We start from the raw sequence: 27,159 nt of genomic DNA, 5'->3' as shown, positions 1-27,159 counted from the left end.
TTCTATTGATACCAGAGGCATGAAGGGACCATGTTACTATGAGGTGGAGGTGATCATTCAGTCTCCCCGCTAGGCTTCCAGTGATAGCACTCTAGCATTACATTGTTTTGCAAGTCCTCAAGTCCCTAGATGGTCTGCCTTCTTTACTCCACCTTTCAGAGTCTTCTTATGTTTTATATACAATGTCCAGGGTTTTAGTTGCATTTACTAGGAAAACTAGGAAAAAATATGTCTACTACATCTTTCTGGAGCCATAATTCCATCCTCTCTGATTTCACAGCAGAAAGTCATAAAACAGTGTTTTTACATTGCAAATTAAGGAAATTATGCTGTTTCTACAATAATCTACCTATAAACTTCTGTGAGAGATCCTTTATTCACCTCTGCATTATAAGTACTTTTGTGTTGGCCATGGGCTTTGCAAAGTTAAAGAGTAAATGCCATGCCTTTTTAATATGGAAGTTTTTCTCTACAATTTTCTGGAAATATGTGATGGTGAAAAGATTGTGCCTACCATTAAGCTGCAATTTTATTTAAATCAAGAAAGAAAGTGGCTTTCTCCTACCTTGGCCTCTGCCTACTAAAAAAGTACAGCAAACTATTTCTTTAAAAAATAAATCGGGAATTAAGAATTTAATGTAATTATCTATTAATTTAAGAGTCCAGATTACTTTCCTTGATTAAAAAATATATAGGCAGGGTGTGGTGGCTCATGCCTGTAATCCCAGCACTTTGGGAGGCCAAGGTGGGAGGGTCATGAGGTCAAGAGATCAAGACCATCCTGGCCAACATGGTGACACTCTGTCTCCATTAAAAATACAAAAATTACCTGGGTGTGGTGGCACACATTTGTAGTCCCAGGTACAGGAGGCTGAGGCAGGAGAATCACTTGAATCTGGGAGGTAGAGGTTGCAGTGAGCCGAGATCATGCCACTGCACTCCAGCCTGGCGAAACAGTGAGACTCTGTCCCCCCTCCCACCTCAAAAAATATATATATATATATATAACATAAAGTTAATAAATTACTAACTCTCATTAATGATTGTGTGCACAAGTTCTATCTACTATTGAAAAATATTGGCCTCTCACTTTTGATGCTTATCCAATGTAGGTCACTGTTATTGCCCACTCATCACAAATTTTTCAATACCTTACATATTAGTATCTATTCATTTATCTATCAAACCTACTACTTCATACCAGAAGAAGGCCCTAGGGCAGGACCAACTTCATGGGTATGTGACCTGTGCAGTTGCACAGGGCTCCACACTCAGTAGGGCCCACATTTGATTTAATCTTTTGATGTCACCATTTTGAAATTCTTCATATTATTTAACAAGGGTTTCTGCATTTTCATTTTTCACTGGGCTTCACAAATTATGTAGCTGGGCCTGTCCTAGGAAGACAAAATGAAAAAGACAAATTTTACCCTCATACTCTCAGAGCAGAGAAAGAAAATTTCATCATGGTATATTAAGTGCTATGATTGAAGAAGATATGATTGAAGAGACACAATGAGATACCTAACACAGTCAAGGTGCTCAGAGAAAGGTTCTACTTCACAATGTCTATGCTGAGTTCTAAAACTTACCCCAGGTCTTAGACTGATGTTTGCTCTGGATTATCACTGACTGGCCATCCACTTTACTGCTAATTTAGAAGTTCACTAGAAGCATGATTTATTAGTTCAAGGTCACTAGGTGCATTTTCAATTAAAAAAAAAAAAACATATTTAGCAAGTCTCTTGGTTCAGGTACAAATTCAGGCAACAAAAAGGCACTGGCTAGATAATTATATCAGCCTGGGAAGAAAATCTCGTTACCCCTAAAAAAGCAGAGTCTTGATGTCCAAAAGGAGTCTGTACCAGGCTGTCATCACAGAGATAAAGGTTAAACACATTTGTTTTTATCAACATATCCATTTTTTAAAGGCATATATCATATTAAGTACTGCAGAAACCAAGATAATAGTAAGTAATAATAGTAGCTAATAGCCACGGACACTCATTATATCTCAGTGCTAGCTATTTCAGTCCTCACAAGAAGCTCTATTTCATATAAATTTAAATAAGAAATCATTAAGTCTCAGTCTCTAATAGAAGGTAGCTAAAAATCCAGCAGAGAAAGGAACATATAACACATCAATTGTAACATTGTATGATAACCATACTATGTTAGCATCAGCAATGGAAGCTGTGGGAGAATAGTCTGGAAGTAAGGAGAAGCTTCCTAGAAGGAATGAGACTTCATCCATATCTAAAAGGTTTTGTGAGTTAGGCAAAGTGAGAAATACAGAAAGACTTTCCAAATGAGGAAACAGCATGAATAATGAATGAATCATCAAGAATGAATCTCAAATTTTTAGTTTTAGTAATTCAGTAGACAACAAATGGTACAATAAGTTAAAAATAGGACTGTAAAAAGAGGATACACACTTGATGAAAATTTGCTGTTCAATACTGATGTGGAAGTGTTTGGTAGGCTACTAGAAAGATGAATTACATTGCAGTGAAACTAAAGTTCAAGACTGAGGAATAATCAGCATTTAGTTTATCATCCTGCAGAATGGCATAAGAAAGTTAGCTAAAATTCAAAGGTGAGTGCCAGAGTAGGTCAGGCTACAAGTGGATTTAACCATTCTAGATTAATAATGGGGCATAATAAGAGCCTCTGACGGTTTTTCTGGTTAGACTCTCAGGGTTTTCCCATATATCCAGCAAACCAAAGTCTATAAAGTTTCAGTGCCTTTTCCTCTTGATTTTATTGTTTTTGTTCTGCCAAAGCAAGACTTAGAAAACCCATAAAATTTTACATAAAATTTAAATATCAATCTCTCATTTTTTTGGCAGTAGATCAGCCAAAAACCCATAGCTTTCAGATTCATCTAGTCTAAGATGTTCTGTTTCTGGTACCCAGTTTCATTTGCATAAAGATCTTTTTCACTTTCTACATCTGTGTTTTATTTATATTGCAACAGCAATATTTATAAGTTTATGTCACAATAAGTTTCCAGTCTAAATTTGGGTCTTTTTTAATTGTTCAGCAGTTAAAAAACCACACACCAAGGGTAAAAGAAAATCTAGCATGAAATTCCTCAATGTGAAGCTCTTATTAGTTTTCTTCATAAACAAGTAACCATGTCATGTCACATCATTCAATGTTAATGTTAAAGCACAATAAAAGGTGAAATACAACTACCCCATTCTAAGGCCAACTCTATAATCTTAATAAAAATGCAAAGATATGCTTTGCTTTATATAAATTGACAGCATTATATGATTTAATTGTTTTTACCACTCATTTCATGATTAAATTGAAGTTTGGCTGTCATAAAAGGTTTATGATATTTATTTGACTAAGATGAGTTTTTCCTATTAAGGCAGCTTTAAGGATTGGATCAAGTATTGTGCTCTCTTTAAAACCTACTTTTACCTATTTCCTGACACCCAGCCCAATCAAAAGTGATAAACTTTCATTTTTATTTTTTCCTTTTAACTTTTATTTTAGGTTCTAGGGGTACATGTGCAGGTTTGTTACATGGATACATCGCATGTGGCTGGGATTTCATATACAAATTATTTCATCATGTAAGTAGTAACCATACTACTCAATGGGTAGTTTTTTGAACCTCACTCTCCTCCCACCTTCCACCCTCAAGTAGGCCCTGGTGCCTATTGCTCCCTTCTTTGTGTCCACATGTATTCAATGTTTAGCTTCCAATTATAAGTGAGAACATGTGGTACGTTGTTTTCTGTCCCCATGTTAATTCACTTAGGATACATCCATGTTGCTGCAAAGGACATGCTTTCATTCTTTTTTATGGCCACACAGTAGTCCATGGTGTATACATACCACATTTTCTTCGATTCACAGTTGTTTTCAGTTCACCACTGATGGGCATCTAGGTTGATTCCATGTCTTTGCCATTGTGAACAGTGTTGCAATGAACATATGTGTGCATGTGTCTTTATGGCATGTGTCCTTTGGGTATGTAACCAGTAAGGGAATTGCTGGGTCAAATGGTAGCTCTGTTTCAAGTTCTTTGAGAAATCTTCAAACTGCTTTCCACAATGGCTGATCTAACGTACATTATCACCTGCAGTGTATAAGCGCTCCTTCTCTCCACAAACTTGCCAGCATCTGTTATGTTTTGGCTTTTTAATAGTAGCCATTCTGACTGGGGTGAGATAATATCTCATAGTAGTTTCAAGGTGCATTTCTCTAATGAACAAGGATGTTGAGCATTTTTCCATATGCTTGTTGGCCCTTTGTATGTCTTCTTTTGAGAAGTGTCTTTTCATGTTCTTTGCTCATGTTTTAATCAGTTTCTTTGTTTTTTGTTTGTTGATTTAAGTTCTTTACAGATTCTGGAATTTAGACTACTGTCAAGTGCATAGTTTGCAAATATTTTCTTCCATTCTGTTGGTTGTCTGTTTACTCTGTTGATGGTTTATTTTGCTATGCAGAAGTTCTTTAGTTTAACTAGGTCCCATTTGTCAATTTTTGTTTTGGTTGCAATTGCTTTTGGAGTATTTGTTAATAAAATCTTTACCATGGTCTATATCCAGAATGGTATTTCCTAGGTTTCCATCTAGGATATTTATAGTCTTAGGTTGTACATTTAAGTGTTTAATCTATTTTGAGTTGATTTTTACATATGGTGAAAGGAAGGGGTATAGTTTCAATCTTCTGCAGATCGCTAGACAGTTATCCCAACACCATTTATTGAACAGAGAGTACTATCCCCAGTGGCTGTTATTGTCACCTTTGTTGAAGATCAGATGGTTATAGATATGTGGCTTTATTTCTGGGTTCTCTAATGAGGACCCCCGCTACGGTCCCATTGAAGTTCTTTTGCCAGCATCCTCCATGGGAATGTTGTTGCCATTGGATGGGGAACACTTCAGCTCCTCCAGCACAGTAGGCGCTTAACCTTGAGGAGCCAGAGAACAAAGTCATTGGCCTACTTCCAGCCCCTCAGGGTTAGAGCATGCAGCCCAGGAATGCTGACCTGAGCCTTGGCCCCCTGAAATCAACCCATAAAACAAAGTCAGTAATATTCAAAGCCAATTCATAATCACAAAAGTTGAAAACATCTACATAATCCCTTAAGTGGATAAATAAATTATGGTAGGATTTGCTACTTCCTAAAAATTCTTTGTTTACTTGCTCCTATCTATTGTCTTTATCCACATAATAGAAAATAAGCTTCTCCAGAACAGAAGAACCTTATCTGTCTTATTCAACTGATTCCTGAATGCCTAGAACAGTATCTGGCATACATAATAAGTATTTATTGAATATAAATAATAAGAAAGTAGCATTTATGGAAAGCTTTCTATATGTTAGGCAAAACTGCAATTGTTTTGCATATATTACCTCAGGTAGGTAGGAAACTGAAACAGAGGGAGTATAAAATAATTTGCCCAGGTGACACAGTAAATAGTTGAAGTAGAATACCAACCCTGGCAGTCTGACTCCAAAGCTTGGGCTTAATCCAAATGAACAAATGTTAGAATGGCATTACAGGAAAAATACAGCAAAATTTATGGAAGTATGAAACAATATGGTCACTGTAGGGAACTACAAGAAGGCCAATAACTATGTAAGTCAAAAGCAAACTAGATAAGAACTAGACCATGAATGGTACCACATGCCAGGCTAAGAAGTTTTGGACTTTACCCTAAAGGTAATAGAAGGGTATTTAATGCATTTAGCAGTGGAGTGGAAAGGTTAAATTTGCACTTTACATATAATGCTCCAGCTTCAGTGTGAAGGATGAACTTACATAGAATGAGACCCTGGACAAAACCAGTTGGAAGACAACTGCCATAGTTCAAACAGTATATGTAAATAGATTAAACTTGAATGGTTGTAGCAGAGATGGAAACGCACAGATGAACTCAGGAAATGACTTTAAAAGTGGTAAAGTAAGGAAACAAATTTGATTTTGTCATTTGTAACATGAACTTAATAATGGGAATAATTACTAGGTTTATTATCAATCCCCAGAAACTTAAAGTTATCTCTGTAAAACAATAGACGCCGACTTGAAAGAATAAAAATATGGATGGAGCACAATGGTTCATGTCTGTAATCCCAGCACTTTAGGAGGCCGAGGGGGACAGATCACTTGAGATCAGGAGTTCAAGACCAGCCTGGGCAACATAGTGAAACCTCATCTCTACAAAAATACAAAAAAGTAGTCCAGCATGGTGGCGCACGCCTGTAGTAGTATCAGCTACTCAGGAGGCTGATGGAGGAGGATTGCGTGAACCCAGAAGGCAGAGGTTGCAGTGAGCTAAGATCATGCCCCTGCACTCCAGCCTGGATGACAGAGTGAAAGCCTATCTAAAAAAAAAAAAAAAAAAAAAAAAAAGAATACAAGTATGTTCATGTTTGCCACACTTACACTAAAACTGAAATAATAAAGTACCTATGCAAATTCGTTAAGCTAACCATATCTTCTACATATTGAATACAACGCTTTCCTCTGAATGTTTTCTATTTTTACTTTTTATGGGTACATAGTAGGTATATATGTTTATAAGGTACAGGAGATATTTTGATAAAGGGATACAATGTGTAATAATCACATCAGGGTATTTATCCTTTGTCTTATAAACAATCCAATTATACTATATTATTTTAAATGTACAATTAAATTATTATTGACTATAGACACTCTGTTGTGCCAGCAAATACTAGGTCTTATTCATCCTTTCTAACTATTATTATACCCACTTCCACACCCTCCCCACCACAATCATGCCACTACCATTCCCAGCCTCTGGTAACCATCCTTCTACTCTCCAGCTCCATGAGTTAAATTGTTTTAATTTTTAGCGTTTAGCTAATTTTAGCTACCACAAAAAGAGAGAGCATGTAAAGTCTGTTTTTCTGTGCAGGGCTTGTTTCACTTAACATAATGGCCTCCAGTTCCATCCATGTTGTTGCCAATGAAAGGATCTCGTTCTTTTTTATGGCCGAATAGTACTCCATTGTGTATGTATACCATTTTTCTTTATCTATTCATCTGTTGACAGACACTTGAGTTACTTCCAAATCTTGCCTATGGTAAATAGTGCTGCAATAAACATGACATTGCAAATATATCTTCGATATACTGATTTCCTTTCATGGGTATATACCTAGCAGTAAGATTTTTGGATCATATGGTAGCTCTACTGATTTTTGAAAAAGCTCCAAAACTGTTCTCCATAGTGGCTGTGTTAATTTACATGCCCACTCACAGTGTATGAGGGTTTCCTTTTTTCCATATCCTCACCAGCATTCATTATTGCCTGTCTTTTGGATATAAGCTATTTTAACTGAGATGAAATGATATCTAATTGTAGTTTTGATTTGCATTTCTCTGATGAGCACTGATGTTGAGCACCTTTTCATATACCTGTTTACCATTTGTATGTCTTCTTTTGAGAAATGTCTGTTCAGAACTTTTATCAATTTTTAAATCATATTACTTGATTTTTTTCCTATTACTTGAGTTCCTTATATATTCTGACTATTAATCCCTTGTCAGGTGGGTAAGTTTGCAAATATTTTCTCCTGTTGTGTGAGTCATCTTTCACTTTGTTCATTGCTTTCTTTGTCGTGCAGAAGCTTTTTAACTTGATATAATCCCATTTGTCCATTTTTGCTTTGGTTGCCTGTGTTTGTGGAGTACTACTCAAATAATCTTTGCCCACACCAATGTCCTGGAGAGTTTCCCTGATGTTTTCTTTTAGTAGTTTCATAGTTTGAAGTCTCAGATTTAAATCATTTAATCTCTTTTCATTTAACTTTGTAGATGGTGAGAAACAGGAGTCTAGTTTCATTCTTCTGCATGTAGATATCCAGTTTTCCTAGCAGCATTTATAAAAGTGACTGTCCTTTCCCCAATGTATATTCTTGGCACTTGTGTCAAAAATGAGTTCACTGTAGAAAATATGGATTCATTTCTGAGTTCTCTATTCTGCTCCATTGGTCTATGTGCCTGCTTTTATGCCAGTACCATGCTGCTTTGTTTACTATGGCTCTGTAGTATAATTTGAAGTCAAGTAATGTGATTCCTCCAGTTTTGTTCTTTTTGCTCGTGATAGCTTTGGTTCTTCTGGGTCTATTGTGGCTCTATGTAAATTTTAGGATTTTTTTCTATTTCTGTGAAGAATGTCATTGGTATTTTGATAGAGATTACATTCAATCTGTAGACTGCTTTGGGTAGTATGGACATTTTAATAATGTTGATTCTTCTAATCCATGAACATGGAGTATCTTTCCTTTTTTTGTGTCCTCTTTGATTTCTTCGATCAATATTTTATAGTCTTCTATAAACAAGAGCTTTTAGTCCTTTGGTTAAGTTAATTCCTAGGTATTTAATTTTCTTTTTGACTACTGTAAATGGGGTTACTTTTCATGATTTGAGAGGACTGACTCCAATTTTGAAAGAAGTTCTACTGCGAGTAAAATGCTATCAGACAGCTTCACCTGCTACAGAAAAATCTTCATGAGTTAATTGATGAAGTCAACTGATGTGGTATACCTCATTGCTGTCTTATTTTAAGAAATTGCAACAGCCACCCCAACCTTCAGTGACAGCACCCTGATGGGTCAGCAGCCATGAACATCAAGGCAAGACCCTCCACCAGCCAAAAAGATTAAGACTCACTGAAGCCTCAGATGAATATTAGCTTTTTTTTTTTTGCAATAAAGTATTTCTTAATTAAGGTGTATACATGGATTTTAGACATAATGCTATTGTACATTTTATAATATAGTGAGCATAACTTTTATATGCACCAGGGAACCAAAAAATTCATATGACTCACTTTATTGTGATACTCATTTCGTTGCTGTGATCTGGAACCAAACCCACAATATCTCTGAAATATGCCTGTATGTTAAAAGGTTCACAATCATTCCATTTAGGTAGGAGGATTATGTGTTTGAGTTTTTTTCTTGCTTGCTTTCAACACTTAGCTATATTTTCCAAATTTACTACAGTGAGCATTTCTACAGTGATTACTTAGGCACAAATCCTGTATATATCACTTACTAATTGTATGATCTTCAGCAAGTTATTCATCCTTTCTTTATCTCAGTTCCTTTCAGCTTCTTCAATTGTAAAATAGGAGTGAGAATACTAATAATGGTACTTACTTCAAAGAATTGCTTTGAGGAATAAATGAATTAATTAATATAAAGGGCTTAGAATAGTACTTATGACATTGAAGTGTTCCGTAAATTTTAGCTATTAATATAATAAGTTGAATGACAGAGAAAATGAGAACCTGTGTTATATTTCCCTGTAGTATTATAAGTATAGTAATATTAATAGATAACATTTGCTGCACAGTTCCTATGCACCAGGCATTAAATTTAGTGTTTTATCTGTATCATCCCATGTGTTTCTTACATCAACCCTATTAGGTACTACTAACCCCACTGAATAAATATAGAAATTAATAATTTAAATGGACAAATAGTTCAATAACTTTCTCAAGGTCACAGAGGCAGTAAGTGGAAGAGTTAGGCCTGGAATGCATGTCTAACGAAAAGTTTGTATTCTTAACTAGTACATTTTGCTTGATGATCATGATGATGAAGATGAGCATCAATAACAGGTTTTGAAAGAAGGTGGAGAAGGAGGTGAAGAATAAACATGAGAAGAGGGAGGACGGAAAGGAATAAGGGCAAAAAACCTGTTTTAGTAGCACTTTTCTAGTAGAAATCTGTTGTGGTAGTAGTTTTTGTTCTTGCTGCTGTTGTTGGTATAGTTTGAATGAGAAAGCAACTTTACTTCATTCTGAGGTCTGGGCAGATGTCCAGTCTCAGAACTTCTGAAATTGCTTCTTGGTGGTGGTAGCCTTGGTGACCTTGAGAATGTTGAAGTGCACTATCTTTCTCAAGGGCTAGTGCTTGTCCACCATGATGATGTTGCTGACCTGAAACAGAGGGACAGGTGTGCAGACATGTTCTTGGGGTGCTTCTTGTAGGATTGTACTTGTGGATGTAGTGGAGATAGTCCTGGTGGATGACAATGGTCCTCTGCATTTTCATGTTGGCCACCATGACAGACAGGATACTGTTGGGGTGTTTTAATAAAAACAATAGCCATCAAGTATTGAGTCCCTATTGTCTACCAAACACTATGGTAGTTGTGATGGTTAATACTGAGTGTCAACTTGATTGGATTGAAGGATACAAAGTATTAATCTTGGGTGTGTCTGTGAGTTTGTTGTCAAAGGAGATTAACATTTGAATCAGTGGGCTGGGAAAGGCAGACCCACCCTTAATCTGGGTGGGCACAATCTAATCAGCTGCTAGCACAACTAGAATATAAGCAGGCGGAAAAAAGTTAAAAGAGAGACTGGACTAGTCTCCCAGCTTGCATCTTTCTCCCTTGCTGGATACTTCCTGCCCTCGAACATCGGACTCCAAGTTCTTCAGTTTTGGAACTCAGACTGGCTTTCCTTGCTCCTCAGCCTGCAGATGGCCTATTGTGGGACCTTGTGATTGTGTGAGTTAATACTTAATAAACTCCCCTTTATATAATCATCAGATCTCGTGAGACTTAGTCACTGTCATGAGAACAACATAGGAAAGACCTGCCCCCATGATTATCTTTCACCAGGTCCCTTCCACAACACGTGGGAATCAAGATGAGCTTTGGGTGGGGACACAGCCAAACCATATCAGTAGTCTCTTTACTTAACATTGTCTTGTTTAATTTTCACAAGACCCCTATGAATTAGTATTATTACTTTCATTTTACAGATGAGAAAACTGAGGTACCAAGAGATTATTTAAACTGATCACGGTAAAACAGCTCATAAGTAAGAGTCAGAAACATAAACCCAAATTGGTTTAAGTCCATTGTCTGTGCTAATTGCACTGCGATATGCTACCTTTGTGGACGGCTGATTTTGGCCATGACTAGGATGAAATTTCAGAGCCTGAATTCTCCAGGATGGAGACTAAAGAAGCAGCAAACTGGCTAGACATAGTGACTCACACCTGTAATCCCAGCACTTTGGGAGGCCGAGGCAGGCGGATCACGTGGTCAGGAGATCGAGACCATCCTGGCTAGCACGGTGAAACCCTGTCTCTACTAAAAACACAAAAAATTAGTCAGGCATGGTGGCGGGCACCTGTGGTCAGAGTTGCTCAGGAGGCTGAGGCAGGAGAATGGCATGAACCTGGGAGGTGGAGCTTGCAGCGAGCTGAGATCATACCACTGCACTCCAGCCTGGGTGATAGAGCAAGGCTCTGTCTCAAAAAAAAAAACAAAGGCAGCAAACTTTCTCAGAATCTTAAAGGAAAATCTAAACACATCTATATAAAAGTGTGTATGTGTGCATATGTATGTTTAAACTACATTATTTCTAATAATCCAAGAAATACTATATTGTTAAACAACACTTCTTTTTAAAGATTCTCCTATTACATACATCAGACGACAATCTGTTGGCACTCCCAGGTAAAACAGGATTGATGAATTGAGAAAAGGAGTCAAAATAATAACTCTATCTGTTTTGATGTCTCATGTTATTGCTGGAATGCAATTAATTTATGACTAGAGGCCTGAGACATTGCATCATATCCCATTTATCTGTGTGGAGTTTCAAAACAAGTGAGGAAAAAGTAACAATTTATCATGGATTTCTGAACACTGGAGTTTATAAAACAAAGCAAGAAATTCAAATAAAGGAACCTTATTCACTGCTGATAGGACAGCAAAATAGTGTAAACTTTCTGGCAACAATTTAGATATATGTGTAAAGAGTCTTTAAAATGTTCATATCCCTTTGCCTGTAAGTTCCGCTCATAAGAATTTATCCTAAGGAAGCAAAATAAAATTTGGGTAACATTTCCTGCATCAACATGTTCACTACATTATTACTTATAACAACAACAAATGGAAAATAATCTTTATGACCAAGAATAATAAAACTGTATAATAGTAAAGAGCTATTAATATTTTATAGCCAATTTATCAAACTTTTGATAACAGAAAATTGCCTGTGATAATATTTAGGTTCTTTAGAAGCAAAACATGAAAATGCATATACAGTAAAATTTAATTATGCTCCAAGATAGAAAATAAATAAGTTTAGAAATAAATATGCCAAAAATATTAACAGTATTTGCTTCTAGTTAGTAAAACTGCAATTTGTGTGGGGGGGGGGGATGCTTTTTCTCTGTTTCAAATAATTATATTTCCCAAATTTACTACATTCTGCCTTGATGATTTTTACAATAAAGATGGGAAAAATAACTTCAAAAAGATTTTTAAAAAATACAAAAAAGAAATAGAGCTTAATCAATCCAAGCGTATCATTTCATTTTCTCTTATTGGCTGAACTTTTAGCATATTTAAATAGGAAGATCTGCTTTCATATCACACAAGCGCTCTCAGCTGCATTAATAAATTTCCACTAAGAATATTTAATATCAGTTTTTTAGAGAGAAAATCACCTTTCCATAAAGGAATTTGGACATTTAGTTTTCACCGATTCTTGCAAATGCACTATTTAGCAACTACTTTCAGGGGTTAATATATCAGTCCTGGGATACAACACCATATGTGGCGAGCTTTTATTATTTCCTGGAAACATTAAGAAATATAATGCAAAAGTTAGACCTGTTTATACAATATATTTGATGTTGCAATTTTTAAAATTTATTTAATGCAGTCAGCCTGTGATGACTAATACATACGTATTTTTTTGCCTGCTAGTAGTACCAAGACCTAAATAACATTCTTGACTAGACTACACTTACGCAGGTCTCATTTTAACGGAAATTAGAGAGATGAAAAAAAAGATTATAGAAAGAGATGCTATAAAAGCAGACCTCACAAGTCAAACTTCATAGTAAAACTATTTTCTTTAATGTAGACTACCATGAAAACAAATATCCTGTGAGCTAGAGATATATATTGTATCTTTCCTGCAGATCTCTATGCCTTCTTGAGACAGATTTCCATAATGTGATTACAGCTGATGAGGCAATGGCCTACAGAAAGAGGCTGATAAAAGCATCAGGCTCCAGGAAACCAGATAAACATGTTCATGATTTCTAATTGGAACAAAGATAGGACAGCACCTTATACTCAGACAGAATCCAGAGACAGGGAAAATATTGCTCTCTTCAACTTTAATAAATATGCATCCACAAAACAGATCCAACTGTCTTACAAGAAGAACCCTTTAAAAAACATTCATGTTACTTGCTTAATTAATTGATAGATAAGATTGCAAAAGAGGCTGTATAGCTTTAACATGTAATAAGTAAGTTATAACACTCTGGCAGAGACATTTTGAACAACAAAAACAACATCCTCGTAAACAAACTAGAAGAGCAAAGAACATCGTATGAGAAGGTTGTCCAAAAGGCTATCTCAAGTAGTTTAACTGAAGGAACACATTTTTTCCTAACTCTCTTATCATCTCACCCCTCTACCCCTCCTTGTATAAGCTGTATAAAGATAAACTTTATAGACACTAAAGTGAAAGAAGAATGGGGCCAGGAATTTAATGTGACCCAGAGTTAAAGAACAGTATAATTTCAGAGCTTCTGCTAAATCTCTATTTAGCAAAGAACATAATGAGGATAGATGATTCTCTTGTTTGAAAAGTAATTGGCCCCACTTCTTAGGAGTTAGTGGGTTCCTGGATCCAGCAGGCAAGCTGAGGGATGTGCTATGAAAAAAAAGAGGAAAAGAATAATTCCCTTTATGAATTTAGAAATCATGGCAGATTACATTGCTTTTAATAAAATGTTTTCCTTCCTTCATATGAATTTACCACACTGCTTCAGAATTATTGTTTGTTTTCCAGAGGTATGTGTTTGTGGCAACCATAAGTTGCTGATATGAGATACGAATATTAACAAAAGAATGAGAGAGGTAATGAAGAAAACCTCATAGGCGTCCCAAATTTGGAGTGAAAGACTCAGTCTAGTACATATGACTAAAGCCTCCTATTGTGGATTACACTCTCTAGATTCAGTAACACAGACTTTGGAAAATATACTTTAAGGATTATTGATTATCTTAGTGTAACAAGTAGGACAATCCTACAATCAGATGAACCCCTGTAGGTAAAGAGAGGGTTTTCCTAAGATTAGGAGAAAGAGAATGTCTACTGTTACTGTGAAAAACTGAAAAGGGAACTCTGCCATAGGAGAGTAAATAAAACCAAAAAGCAAAGCTAGGAGCTAAAGTTTGTCCTTAAGAGGCTCTCTGTGTAGTGTAACTTTTTCTCCCCTTGTCCTAAAATTCTGAGACAAGTCAGATTTAGTAAATAATGTTCAGGGCTCTTCCCTAGATTTTATTCCCTCCTGTTAGCCCCTAAACTTTAGTAAATATTGCATACACTCAGTCTTGTGTCCATGGTGTTTTACAAAATTAAACTATAAAAGTAAAGTGGTTGTATTTGCACCCCCTTTTTACTGAAGCTAGCATGCCAGGAATAATATTGTATAGAAGAAGACTCAGAGTCCCTAAATTCTAGACACTGGCCACTGTCTGACACCCAAGTCAAGTTGCAGTTGAGATAAAATGATGAGAAGCAAAAAACCAGGGGATAGAACAAGCAGAATGGATTGACTCAGGAGAAGCTAAACTCCCTACTTTTTCCCAAATATGCTAGCAAAACACAACATAAAGTAAGAAGGTAGATGTTGGATTGCAGGACTATGTTTTCATCTGCTTAAAACAATCACACTCTCACTATGTGTACAGAGTTTCTGCAGAGTCTTTCATGATCAGTTGTCTCAATATAACAGAATAATAACTGACATCTTACAATTTGAGTTTTATTAATGTTTATTCAAAGCATACGTTTTTAGTTCTCTTTATTTTCATCAATACTCTCCCATGAAAAATAGGATTTCAAAGTATTATAAAAACGTGCACTATTAAAAAAATGTAGCTGAAGAAATTGTGGTTAAAAGCAGATTAATACATTCAAAATACAAGTTGAGCATCCCTAATCTGAAAATCGAAAATCTAAAATGCTCCAAAATCCAAAACTTTTTGAGCACAGAAATGATGCCACAAATAGAAAATAATAGTTTTTCATGGACAAAATTATTCGAAATATTGTATAAAATTACTTCCAGGCTATGTATATAAGATGTATATGAAACATAAATGAATTTCATGTGCAGACTTGGGTACCCTCCCCAAGATATCTCAGTATGTATTATATATGCAAATATTTCAAAATCTGAAAAAAAAAACTGAAACACTTCTGGTCCCATACATTTAAGATAAGGTATATTTAACCTGTAAAAGGAAAGTCAGTACACAGAAGCACAAGCAAAAATATTTTCCAGAATCACTAGAGAGGGCTGTAAATATGGTTCCAAGTTTCCCAGCAGCCAAAGCAAAGAGAAAATAGGATTAGTTACAAGAATCATATTGTTTTAAAGATATAAACACTCTGTTTTACGGAAGAAAAGCTTTCCTTCTGAAACTGAGACTTGTGAGAAATGTTTCTCACAGATCTTTATAAAGAAGAGAAAATAGAGAACAATACCCTTTGTAAACATATCAGCAAGTCTCTTCCAGTGTTTCCACATAGTGTCCCTCAAGGAATCCTAACATATCATGCTAATGCTTCAATGAGTAAGGAACACTTTATTCTCAGATGAAATATTTGTATTATTTAATAACCATCATATAACAAAAGTCAGCATATTGTACCTATTTCTCTGTATCTCTTGAACCAAAACTGTATCATTGCTGTGGATAAACAAGAATATATTCTTAATATAGTCATTATTTTGATATTCCTAAAAGAAGACAAAAGCATAATATTCTTACCAAAACCACTCTGAAGGTATCCACTATTTCCCTCACCTGTGATTCTTTCACATTTTCAACAGTAAAGTTGAACCAGACTCGGAATCGTGGATTACAGGTGTCCGGCCTAATGAACAGATCATACTCAAACTCAGAGACCTGGTCCACCCGGCCCAGGTTACCTGGTAATAAAAATTAAGAGAACTGTGTTTTAATAGAAGTTCATGCAGCTCAATGGTACACACATTTAAATATTATGCTCTCTGACAGTGGCATTTGTCAACATTCAGTACTTGAAGGTTCAGTGTTCACAATCCATAGGGCTGCCAAGTCTGAATGCAGCCCAGAGTAAGAAAAGCTTTCAGCTAGGCCAGGCTGTGGTGCAAGCTTCTCTGTCTGGCCCTTCTAACCCAGATCCTTTTGTGCTACAGGTGTCTTTTACAGACCAGAATATTATATAAAGCCTGTGGTAAGCCCCTATAAACCAAGAGAAGAATTGCAAACTTCGGTTTCTTACTTAGAAAAGTGAGGATGATAATACCTTACGTATTTTGTATTAAGCTTTATAGTATACAAACTACATTGGATCTTATTTAATTTTTACAACAGGCATATATGGTTTGTACTGAGCTTCTTATATCCTAAACTTCTATCAAAATATGTTAAAAAAATATAGAGTAAGGTTTTTATATATATATAGAGAGAAGTAATTGCTACATAAGAATAACACAATCATGAAACTTAATTTCCATTTTCTCCATCAACAGAACTAAAAGTTATGTAGAAAATATGTAAACTTAGGTGTTATCTCCATTTTCCATATTGTCTCTCCTATTTCTCACTGATAGTCTAATGAGCAGTGAATTACCAAAAATGTTAATAACAGAATGGGATTAAGTAAAGCAGAGTCTGGTGAATTCGCAAACCAGATGATCGACAGCTAGAGAAGAGTGAAGATGACTACAGACAGCAACAAAGCAATTGAGTGGAAAGTTAGTATTGTATTGCTGTAGAAGAACACAGCAATATACTGCTTTAAAATGAGCTCTAGTGTGTATACCTCCAAAAGAACACTCAAAAATAAATTTTAACCTTATACAACACCAAAGTTTCGAATTACTTCTTACACTAGTTCTGTTGGCATGTCACCTGTTTTTCTGAGCACCAATTATACTATAATAGACAAAGTATTAGCCCAGGAATCCTAGATTTTAGTCCAATTGACACACTGTGTGACAAGCAATGGGCAAGATATTTTACTCTCTGAGCGTCATCTGAAAAATGAGAATATCAATTTACATAACCTCTAAGGTATTTTCTGCTGTAACATTATTCGGCTGCCTGATTCTAAGACTGATCAGACAGTGACAATGACAAGATACATTTCATCTCAAACTGTATTAATTAGCCTTAGGGTTGCTTACATCTGTTCTCATTAAAATGAGGCCTGAGAAGCCAGACTGGAGGACAGTCACCTCTAGTTAAGTATACATATATTTAAAATTTTGCATTGATATGAAAGTACAAACATAGTGACCAAAGACTTTAATGTTCATTTTTCTAGTTTCCATTATATTCAGAATTCTCAAGATTTCTGAATTAAACTGTTTCTTTCAACTAGCATAAAAAATGTTTACTAAGCCTTATGTTAAAGTTTCTGAATTAAATTGTTTCTTTCAACTACTATAATAAAAAATGTTTACTAAGCCTTATGTTAGAGAGGCAAGATATTTGTTACACAATGGTACTGAATTTGGAGTCAGAAGAGCTAGTTTAGTTTTAGTTCTGGAACTAACTAAGCAACTTCATAGACAATTCACTTAATCTCTTCCAACATCTGTTTCCTCAACTATAAAGTTAGAATCATATTAATAGAAATATGAAAATTTATTTCTATGCCCATTACTATGAACACTACTTGAAATTAACATAAATAATTTATATGAATATTAAGTTTTGATAGAAAATTAAAGTTTTCTGAGCATTTCTACATGCCACATACTGTGCTAAATGTTAAACGAACTAACATATTTGATCCTCACAACTCCTATGAGGTGGGGACCATTACTATCCCCATTTTACATGTGAGAAAACCAAGGTACAGAGAACTTACCCAAAGTTATATTGCAAGTAAACAAGTAAAAGTCACATTTAGGATTTGAATTCAAGCAACTTGGCTCTAACCACTAGACAATATAGCTCTCTACCTAACAGAGCTGGTAGGAATAATAAACAAATAATACAAATTGAAAGCTCATTATAAGTGATAAGGCTTAATAAAATTACTATTCTTAACAAGAAGTTGAAAAGGTACTTTTTTCCCTCTAAAAGTTCATGATCTAAAAATTAAATATTAATATTCACTTCAATATTCAAAAGAATGCAGATTTGCATTTTGTTCTTAATACTAAAACAGTATAAATGGGTTCTGATAAACAATAACATCTTAAAATTACTGCCTCATATAGTGTTAATAATAATGCACCATATGTGTCTAGAAATTTATAGTTTCAAAATGATGACATCTTTTATATTATTAAATCCTTACCATGACCCAGTGATAAGTAAATTGAAACCCAGAAATGTTTAGTTCTTGCTTAAGTTCATGTTTTAAAGCACCCCAGGGTGAGACCTTAAATTAAAGACTTCTGATTTCATTATGTTTTTCTCTCAGAATCTACCATAGCTACACCCAATTCATTTATTAAGCCATTTAACCAGTAATTCATTCAAAAGGCACTATGTTTTGTGTTTTTTATAAAAGAGACTAGATAGTATCAAACATATACTTTCTTTGTGCTCATTAAGCTTATAGTCTCAAAGAAGAGTGAATACCTGGTCTTTGGCCTTCTGTAACTATTCTGTTGACCTTCTTCATCATTCTTGTGATGAGCATTCTCTGTATGTGTGTGTGTGTACATAAATAATACTTTCCTCATATGCAATTAAGTGCCAGTTTATGGCCTTCTGAAAATAACTATTTCAAAATAAGTTAATAATGCCTCCATATCATCTAGTTCTCTTTCATTAAATGAAACACAAGGAAAGAAAACAATCTAAAACATATAGGTATGACAAATATAACACAAAACGTAAGCTGTAGATTTTATACCCAACTGTATCACTAAATGTGTTAATGTAAACTGATTAAAATTAAAATTAAGACAAAATGGATGAACCTGGAGTACATTATGCTAAGTTAAATAAGCCAGATGCAAAAAGAAAAATATTGCATGACTTCACTTATATGTAGAATCTACAAGAAAAAAAAGCCAAACACACAGAAATAGAAAATAGAATGGTGGTTACCAGGGGCAGATGGTGGTGGACAAAATGAGATATGTAGGTCAAAGAATAGAAAATCACAGTTATGTACGATGACTAAACCTAGAGATCATGTACAGGATGAGGATTATAGTTAATAATATTATATAATATACTGGAAATGTGCTAAGAAAGTAGATTTTAGTTGCTTTTACCATGCATACATATACCAAAAAAAGTTAACTATATGAGATAATGAATATGATAATTTGCTTGACTTTGGTAGTCACTGCATTATGTATATCTAAACATAATGTTCTACATCTTATATATATACATATATATAATAAAATATTTTTTTAAATAAAAGACAAAATTCTATTTTGGATATAATACCAACTATATTTTGCTTATAAACACAAGCTTTACTTTTAGGAGAACAAAAAGATTGAAAATAGACAAAACGTTTTAACAGAAAAACACTATCAATAAGAAGGCAAATGTAACTATATTTATACCAGATAACATAGACTATAAATCAAGTAACATTACTAGAAATGAATAGGGGTATTTCATGATGAGAAAGGGTAATTCCACCAAGAACATATAAAAACATTAAAAGGATGGATAGATAGATAGATAGATAGATAGATAGATAAATAGATCTTTAAAGTATGAAAGTAAAATTTGACAAAATTAAAACATAGATTAATCTAGAATCAAAATGAGAAATTTAACATACCAATACTCCTTACTATAAAAAATACCAAAAGAAATATTCAGCAAAGGATTGAGATAATTTGAAAACATGATTTAAAAAATACCTAGTTTTAATTAGGAAACACATCGCATTTATAGAACTAAATAATATACATTATTTTCAAATGTACATGATGTTCTTCTCAAAACTGATCATATGTTGGTCCATAAAGCAAGTCCCAACTAATTTCAAAGGAGTGATATCATACTGCACGTGTTCTCTCATTTCAGTGATAATATTTTAAACTGAATTGTGTTCAATATGTGAGAATCAAAATGTGTAAAATATAGCTAAATCTACTCTAAGATGTAAATTTATAACCATACATGTGCATACATATACATATATAGTTACAGATGAATAATTTTTCAGTGATTTATACATGTGGCTAAAGATCAATGATCTATGCTTCTATTTTAAAAAGGTAAAAAAGAACAGTATTTTCAAAACAAAAAGCAGAGGCAAGCAAAAAGAACAGAAAACGTTAAAAAAATTCTCTGAATATACCCTAAAAATTTTAAATGTGAAAGTTTGATGCTTTGAAATAGACTTTTAATATTAAAAAACTCTAGCAAAGCTCACCAAGAAGAAATAAACCACATATTATTAATACCAAAATAATAAAAAGAGATTGAATTCATCAGGATGGTAAAATAGGTGGTTTTAGCTCTAATACCCCCAGATAAATACTGGTTTAATAAGCATTCATGGTGGGTGCCCGTAATCCCAGGTACTTGGGAGGCTTAGGCAGGAGAATCTCTTGAACCTAGAAGGTGTGGATGTAGTAAGCCAAGATGGCGCCACTGCACTCCAGCCTGGGTGACAGAGTGAGACTCTGTCTCCAAAAAAAAAAAAAAATGTATACATTAAGATTTGCTAAGACAGTAGATCTTATGTTAAGTATTTTTATCACAAAATAGTAATAATATATAAAGAAAGCAGAACGAAACTTTTGGAGGTGATGGATATATTTATGGATGAGTCTGTGGTAATGGTTTCACAGATGTATAGTAATCTCCAAACTCATCAAGTTGTATACAACAAATATGTGCAGCTTTTTGTATGTCAATCATACCTCAAAAAAGTGATTTAAAGAAAAATAATACTTGGGGAAAAAGGAAAAAAGAGCAAAATAAACCCAAAGAAAGCAGAATAAAGATAACAATAAAAACAAGAGTAGAAATAAATGACATAGAGAATAGAAAACATTACTGAAAGCCAATAAACACAAAATTCGTCCATTGTTGTCAATCAACAAAATTGACAACTTTAAATTGATTGTCTAACAAAAAAGAGAGAGGACTCGAATTTGTAAAATCAGAAATTAAACAGAGAACATACTATAACCAACTGTATGTCAAAAAATTAAATAACCTAAATGAAATGACATTTGTTGTTTTAACAGAAAAGCACTATCAGTAAGAAAGCAAATGTAACTATACTTATATCAGACAACATAGACTATAGTAACATTACTAGAAATGAATAGGGGTATTTCATGATGAAAAAGGGTAATTCCACCAAGAACATATAAAAACACTAAAAAATATAGATAGATAGATAGTTAGATAGATAGATAGATAGATAGATAGATAGATAGATAGATAGACAGATCGATATTTAAAGTACGTTGTCTAGAAAGACAACAACCAAAGTTGACTAAAAATAAATATGGATACCTGAATAGATCTAAAACAAGTAGTATTAAATTAACAATCAAAAAACTTCCCACCAGGAAAATTCTATGTCCAGATGTTCTCACGGGTAAATTCTGTAAAATTAAAACTTGTTAAAAAATTAACACCAATTCTTGGCCGGGCGCGGTGACTCAAGCCTATAATCCCAGCACTTTGGGAGGCCGAGGCAGGCAGATCACAAAGTCAAGAGATCAAGACCATCCTGGCCAACAGGGTGAAACCCTGTCTCTACTAATAATACAAAAATTAGCTGTGCGTGGTGGCGCATGACTGTAGTCCCAGCTACTTGGGAGGCTGAGGCAGGAGAATCACTTGATCCTGGGAGGCAGAGATTGCAGTGAGCCGAGATCGCGCCACTGCACTCCAGCCTGGTGACAGAGCAAGGCTCCGTCTCAAAAAAATAAAATAAAATAAAATAACACCAATTCTTAACAAACTCTTACCAAAAAAAAAATGAAGAAAAGATAACACTTTCAAACTCATTCTATGAAACCAGGATTACCTGGATCCTAAAATCAGATGGAGACATCATGATGACAAAAACAAAAACAATAACAATAAAAAATACAGAACAACATCCCTATAAATATAAACTCAAAAATTTTCAAAGAAATACTAACAAACGAATCTAGCAACATAGAAAATGATTATACACCATGACAGGTGAGATTTATTCCAGAAATTCAAAGTTGGTGCAACACACGAAAATCAACTAATGCAATGCAACACATTATTAAAATAAAGGCCAAAAACACATGGATCATCTAATAGATGCAGAAAATCATCTGACAAAATCTTACACATTTCATGATAAGAATACTCGAGACAAATGAATACAAGGGACCTTCCTCAAACTCATAAAGGGTATATTTGAAAAAATACACAGCTAACAAGCCCACTTAATGGTGAAAGACTGAACATTTTCCCTCTAAGATCAGGGAGAAGATAAGCATCTTTGCTTTTGCCATTTCTATTCAAAATTGTAGTGGAGATTCCAGGAAGGATAAATATGCCAGAAAAAAAAGGCATTCATATTGAAAAGGAAGAAATAAAATTATTTCTTTTTGCAGATGACATAATTTTTATACAGAAAAACCTAAGGAATCCACATTAAAAAAAAACTATTTGAGCTAAAAAAACAATTTCAGTAAAGTTTCAGAATGCAATCCATATACAAAATCAACTGTATCTCTATATGCCAACAATGAACATTCTGAAAATAAACAATTCTATTTACAATAGCATCAAAATAATACTTAGTATAAGTTAACAAAAGGAATGCCAATAGACTTAATCCTAGAAGGCAAGGTTCTTTTAACACTTAAAAAGCAAGCAACACAAATCACCATACGGACAAAATAAAGGAGAATAACCTTAAGATTATTTCAGTAGATGCTGAAAAAACATTTGACAAATTCCACACGCATTCATGATTTAAAAAAAAAAAAAAACTTCCATCAAACTTCAACTGCTAGCAAACTTCCTGATACTGACAAAGGGCATGAATTGAAAACAAAAATGTAGCACTAATATCATACTTAATGGTATAATATTTAATTATTTATCCAAGATCAAGCATGTAGGGTGTCCTATTCAACGTTATTATAAAGACCCAAGCTGTTGCAATAGAGCAAGAAAAAGAAATAAAAGACATAAAGATTAGGAAGGAGGAAATAATACTAGAACTTTCTGTACTTAAAGATGATAGTGTTATTTACATAGATTTTTCTATGTAAAGAATAGAAAATCAACAACATAACTACTTGAGCCAATAAATAAATTTAGCAAAGTCACAGATACAAAGTGAATATATGAAAATAATTGCAGTAGCAACAAGCAATGGCACTACCAGCAAAAAATTAAAAATAAAATTTTAAGGATCTCATTCATGGTTGAAACAAAAAAACCACAAGATACCTAGAAATAAATCTAACCAGATATCCAAGTCTTCTGCACTAAAAACTACAAAATATTATTGAGATAATTTGAAGAATACCTTAAAATAGTATTTCTCTCCAACGTAAGTATATAGATTCAGAGGAACGACAATGAAATTCTGGAAGCCTTTTTGTAGAAATTGATTATCTCATTTTACATTGTATGTGAAAATGTAATATAATATCATAAAAGCAATTTTAGTGAAAACTGTTATAAATTTAGTAATCAAGACTGTTTGGTATTTCAAAATGATAGACCTATACAGGTATGAAACAGAATGGAGAGTCCAGAAATAGGCCCACATATTTATGAGTAATTTACTTTAACAAAGATGACAAGGCAATTTAATAAAGAAGTAAGCATTTTAATGAGTAATGTTCAATATAAATAATGAACCCTTACTGAAAATCTTATACAAAAATTACCTCAAAATGGGTCATAGACCCAAATGTAAAACTCTAAATTATAACATGTGTAGAAGAAAATATAAAAGAATGATACTGCCTAGCTTTTCTTCTAAGTTTTTTATTGTTCTAGTTCTTACCTTTAAATTTTTAATCCATCTTGAGTTAATTTTTGTGTAAGGTGTAAAAAGGGGGTACAGTTTCAGTTTTCTGCATATGGCTAGCCAGTTTTCCCAACACCATTTATTAAATAGGGAATCCTTTCCCCATTGTTTGTTTTTGTCAGATTTGTCAAAGATCAGATGGTTGCAGATGTGTGGTGTTATTTCTGAGGCCTCTGTTCTGTTCCATTGGTCTATATATCTGTGTTGGTACCAGTACCATGCTGTTGGGGTTACTCTAGCCTTGTAGTATAATTTGAGGTCAGGTACTGTGATGCCTCCAGCTTTGTTCTTTTGCTTAGGATTGTCTTAAATATATGGGATTTTTTTTGGTTCTATATGAAATTTAAAGTAGTTTTCTAATTCTGTGAAGAATGTCAATGGTAACTTGATGGGAATAGCATTGAATCTATAAATTACTTTTGGCAGTATGTTCATTTTCACAATACTGATTCTTCGTATCCATGAGCATGGAATGTTTTCCCACTTGTTTGTGTCCTCTCTTATTTCCTTGAGCAGCAGTTTGTAGTTCTACTTAAAGAGGTCCTTCACATCCCTTGGAAGTTGTATTTCTAGGTACTTTGTTCTCTTTGTAACAATTGTGAACAATTGTGAACGGAACTTAACTCATGATTTGGCTGTTTGTCTATAATTGGTATATAGGAATGCTTGTGAGTTTTGTACATTGATTTTATATCCTGTGACTTTGCTGAAGTTGCTTTTCAGCTTAAGAATATTTTGAGCTGAGACAAAGAGGTTTTCTAAATATACAGCCATGTCACCTGCAGACAGAGACAATTTGACTTCCTCTCCTCCTATTTGAATACCCTTTATTTCTTTCTCTTGCCTGATAGCCCTAGCCAGAACTTTCAATACTATGTTGAATAACAGTGGTGAGAGAGGGCATCCTTGTATTGTGCCAGTTTTCAAAGATAATGTTTCCAGCTTTTGCCCATTCAGTACGATATTGGCTGTGGGTTTGTCAAAAATTGCTCTTACTACTTTGAGATACATTCCATCAATACCTATTGAGTGTCTTTTAGCATGAAAGGGTGTTGAATTTTATCGAAGGCCTTTTCTGCATCTATTGATATAATCATGCGATTTTTGTCATTGGTTCTGTTTATGTGATGGATTACATTCCTTGATTTGCGTATGTTTAACCAGCCTTGTATCCCAGGGATGAAGTCAACTTGATCGTGGCAGATAAGCTTTTCAGTGTACTGCTGGATTCGGTTTGCCAGTATTTTATTGAGGATTTTCCCATCGACGTTAATCAGGGATATTGGCCTGAAATTTTCTTTTTTTGTTGTGTCTGCTAGGTTTTGGTATCAGAATGAGGCTGGCCTCATAAAATGAATTACAGAGGAGTCCCTCTTTTTCTATTATTTGAAATTGTTTTAGAAGGAATGGTAACAGCTCTTCTCTGTACTTCTGGTGGAACTCGGCTGTGAATCTGTTTAGTCCTGGGCTTTTTTTTGGTTGGTAGGCTCTTAATTACTTCCTCAACTTCAGAACATTTTATTGGTCTAATTCAGGGATTTGACTTCTTTCTGGTTTAGTCTTGGGAGGGTGCTTGTGTCCAGGAATTCATCTATCTCATCTAGATTTTCTAGTTTATTTGCATAGAGGTGTTTAAAGTATTCTCTGATGGTAGTTTGGATTTCTGTGGGATCAGTAGTGATATCCTCTTTATCATTTTTTATTGTGTTTATTTGATTCTTTTCTCCTTTCTTCATTAGTCTGGCCAGCGGTGTATCTATTTTGTTAATCTTTTCAAACAACCAGCTCCTACATTCATTGATTTTTTTGAAGGGTTTTTTGGGTCTCTATCTCCTTCAATTCTGCTCTGATCTTAGTTATTTCTTGTCTTCTACTAGCTCTTGAATTTGTTTCCTCTTGCTTCTCTAGTTCTTTTCATTGTGATGCTAGGGTGTCAATTTAGATCTTTCCTGCTTTCTCATGAAGGAATTTAGGGCTATAAATTTCCCTCTAAACACTGCTTTAGCTATGTCCCAGAGATTCTGGTACGTTGTCTCTTTGTTCTCATTGGTTTCAAAGAACTTCTTTATTTCTGCCTTAATTTTATTTACCCAGTAGTCACTCAGGAGCAGGTTGTTCAGTTCATAGGTAGTTGTGTGGTTTTGAGTGAGTTTCTTAACTCTGAACTCTAATTTCATTGCACTGTGGTCTGAGAGACTGTTTCTTATGATTTCTGTTCTTTTGCATTTGCCGATGAGTGTTTTACTTCCACTTATGTGAGCAATTCTAGAATAATTGTTATGTCATGCTGAGAAGGATGTATATTCTCTTGATTTGGGGTAGAGAGTTCTGTACATGTCTATTAGGTCTGCTTGGTCCATAGCTGAGTTCAAGTCTTGAATATCCTTGTTAATTTTCTGTCTCGTTGATCTAATATTGACAGTGGGTTGTTAAAGTCCCCCACTATTACTGTGTGGGAGTCTGTCTCTTTGTAGATCTCTAAGAACTTGCTTTAAGAATTGGATGCTCCTGTATTGCATACATACATATTTAGGATAGTTAGCTCCATTATTGTGTTGATCCCTTTACCATTATGTAATGCACTTCTTTGTCTTTTGTTTTATCTTTGTTGGCTAAAAGTCTGTTTTATCAGAGACTAGGATTGCAACCTTTGCTTTTTTTTTTTTTTTTTTTTTTTTTTGCTTTGCTTTTCATTTGGTTGGTACATATTCCTCCATCCCTTTATTTTGAGCCTATGTGTGTCTTTGCACATGAAATGAGTCTCATGAATATAGCACAAAGATGGATCTTGACACTTTATCTAATTTGCTAGTCTGTGTCTTTTAACGGGCACTTAGCCTATTTACATTTGAGGTTAGTATTGTTACATGTGATTTTGACATTGTCATTATGATGCTAGCTGGTTATTTTGGCTACTGGTGGGATGCAGTTTCTTCATAGTGTCCATGGTCTCTACATTTTGGTATGGTTTTGCAGTAGCAAGTGCTGATTTTTCCTTCCCCTATTTAGTGCTTCCTTCAGGAGCTCTTGTAAGGCAGGCCTGGTGGTGACAAAATCCCTCAGCATTTGATTGTCTATAAAGGATTTTATTTCTCCTTCCCTTATAAGCTTAGTTTGGCCG

At 34.4% G+C, this 27,159-nt stretch overlaps 1 protein-coding gene across 6 annotated transcripts in view; it reads right to left on the bottom strand.

Annotated features, from left to right (window-relative positions):
• The window catches only part of LOC103224854 (AGBL carboxypeptidase 4), a 1,478,618-nt gene that overhangs the window by 1,114,676 nt on the left and 336,783 nt on the right, over positions 1 to 27,159 (bottom strand). For 3 of the 6 annotated variants that reach the window (XM_073007314.1, XM_073007315.1, XM_073007312.1), the window contains exon 3: positions 15,833 to 15,993. In XM_073007314.1, the coding sequence (XP_072863415.1) occupies positions 15,833 to 15,993 (161 nt within the window). The remainder of the gene's footprint in view (positions 1 to 15,832; positions 15,994 to 27,159) is intronic. The other 3 variants (XM_073007316.1, XM_073007317.1, XM_073007313.1) reach the window with 1 other exon arrangement.

This window comes from Chlorocebus sabaeus, chromosome 20 (genome assembly GCF_047675955.1).
Source record: "Chlorocebus sabaeus isolate Y175 chromosome 20, mChlSab1.0.hap1, whole genome shotgun sequence".
NCBI lineage: Eukaryota > Metazoa > Chordata > Mammalia > Primates > Cercopithecidae > Chlorocebus > Chlorocebus sabaeus.
This window is presented reverse-complemented; position numbering and strand designations above follow the sequence as displayed.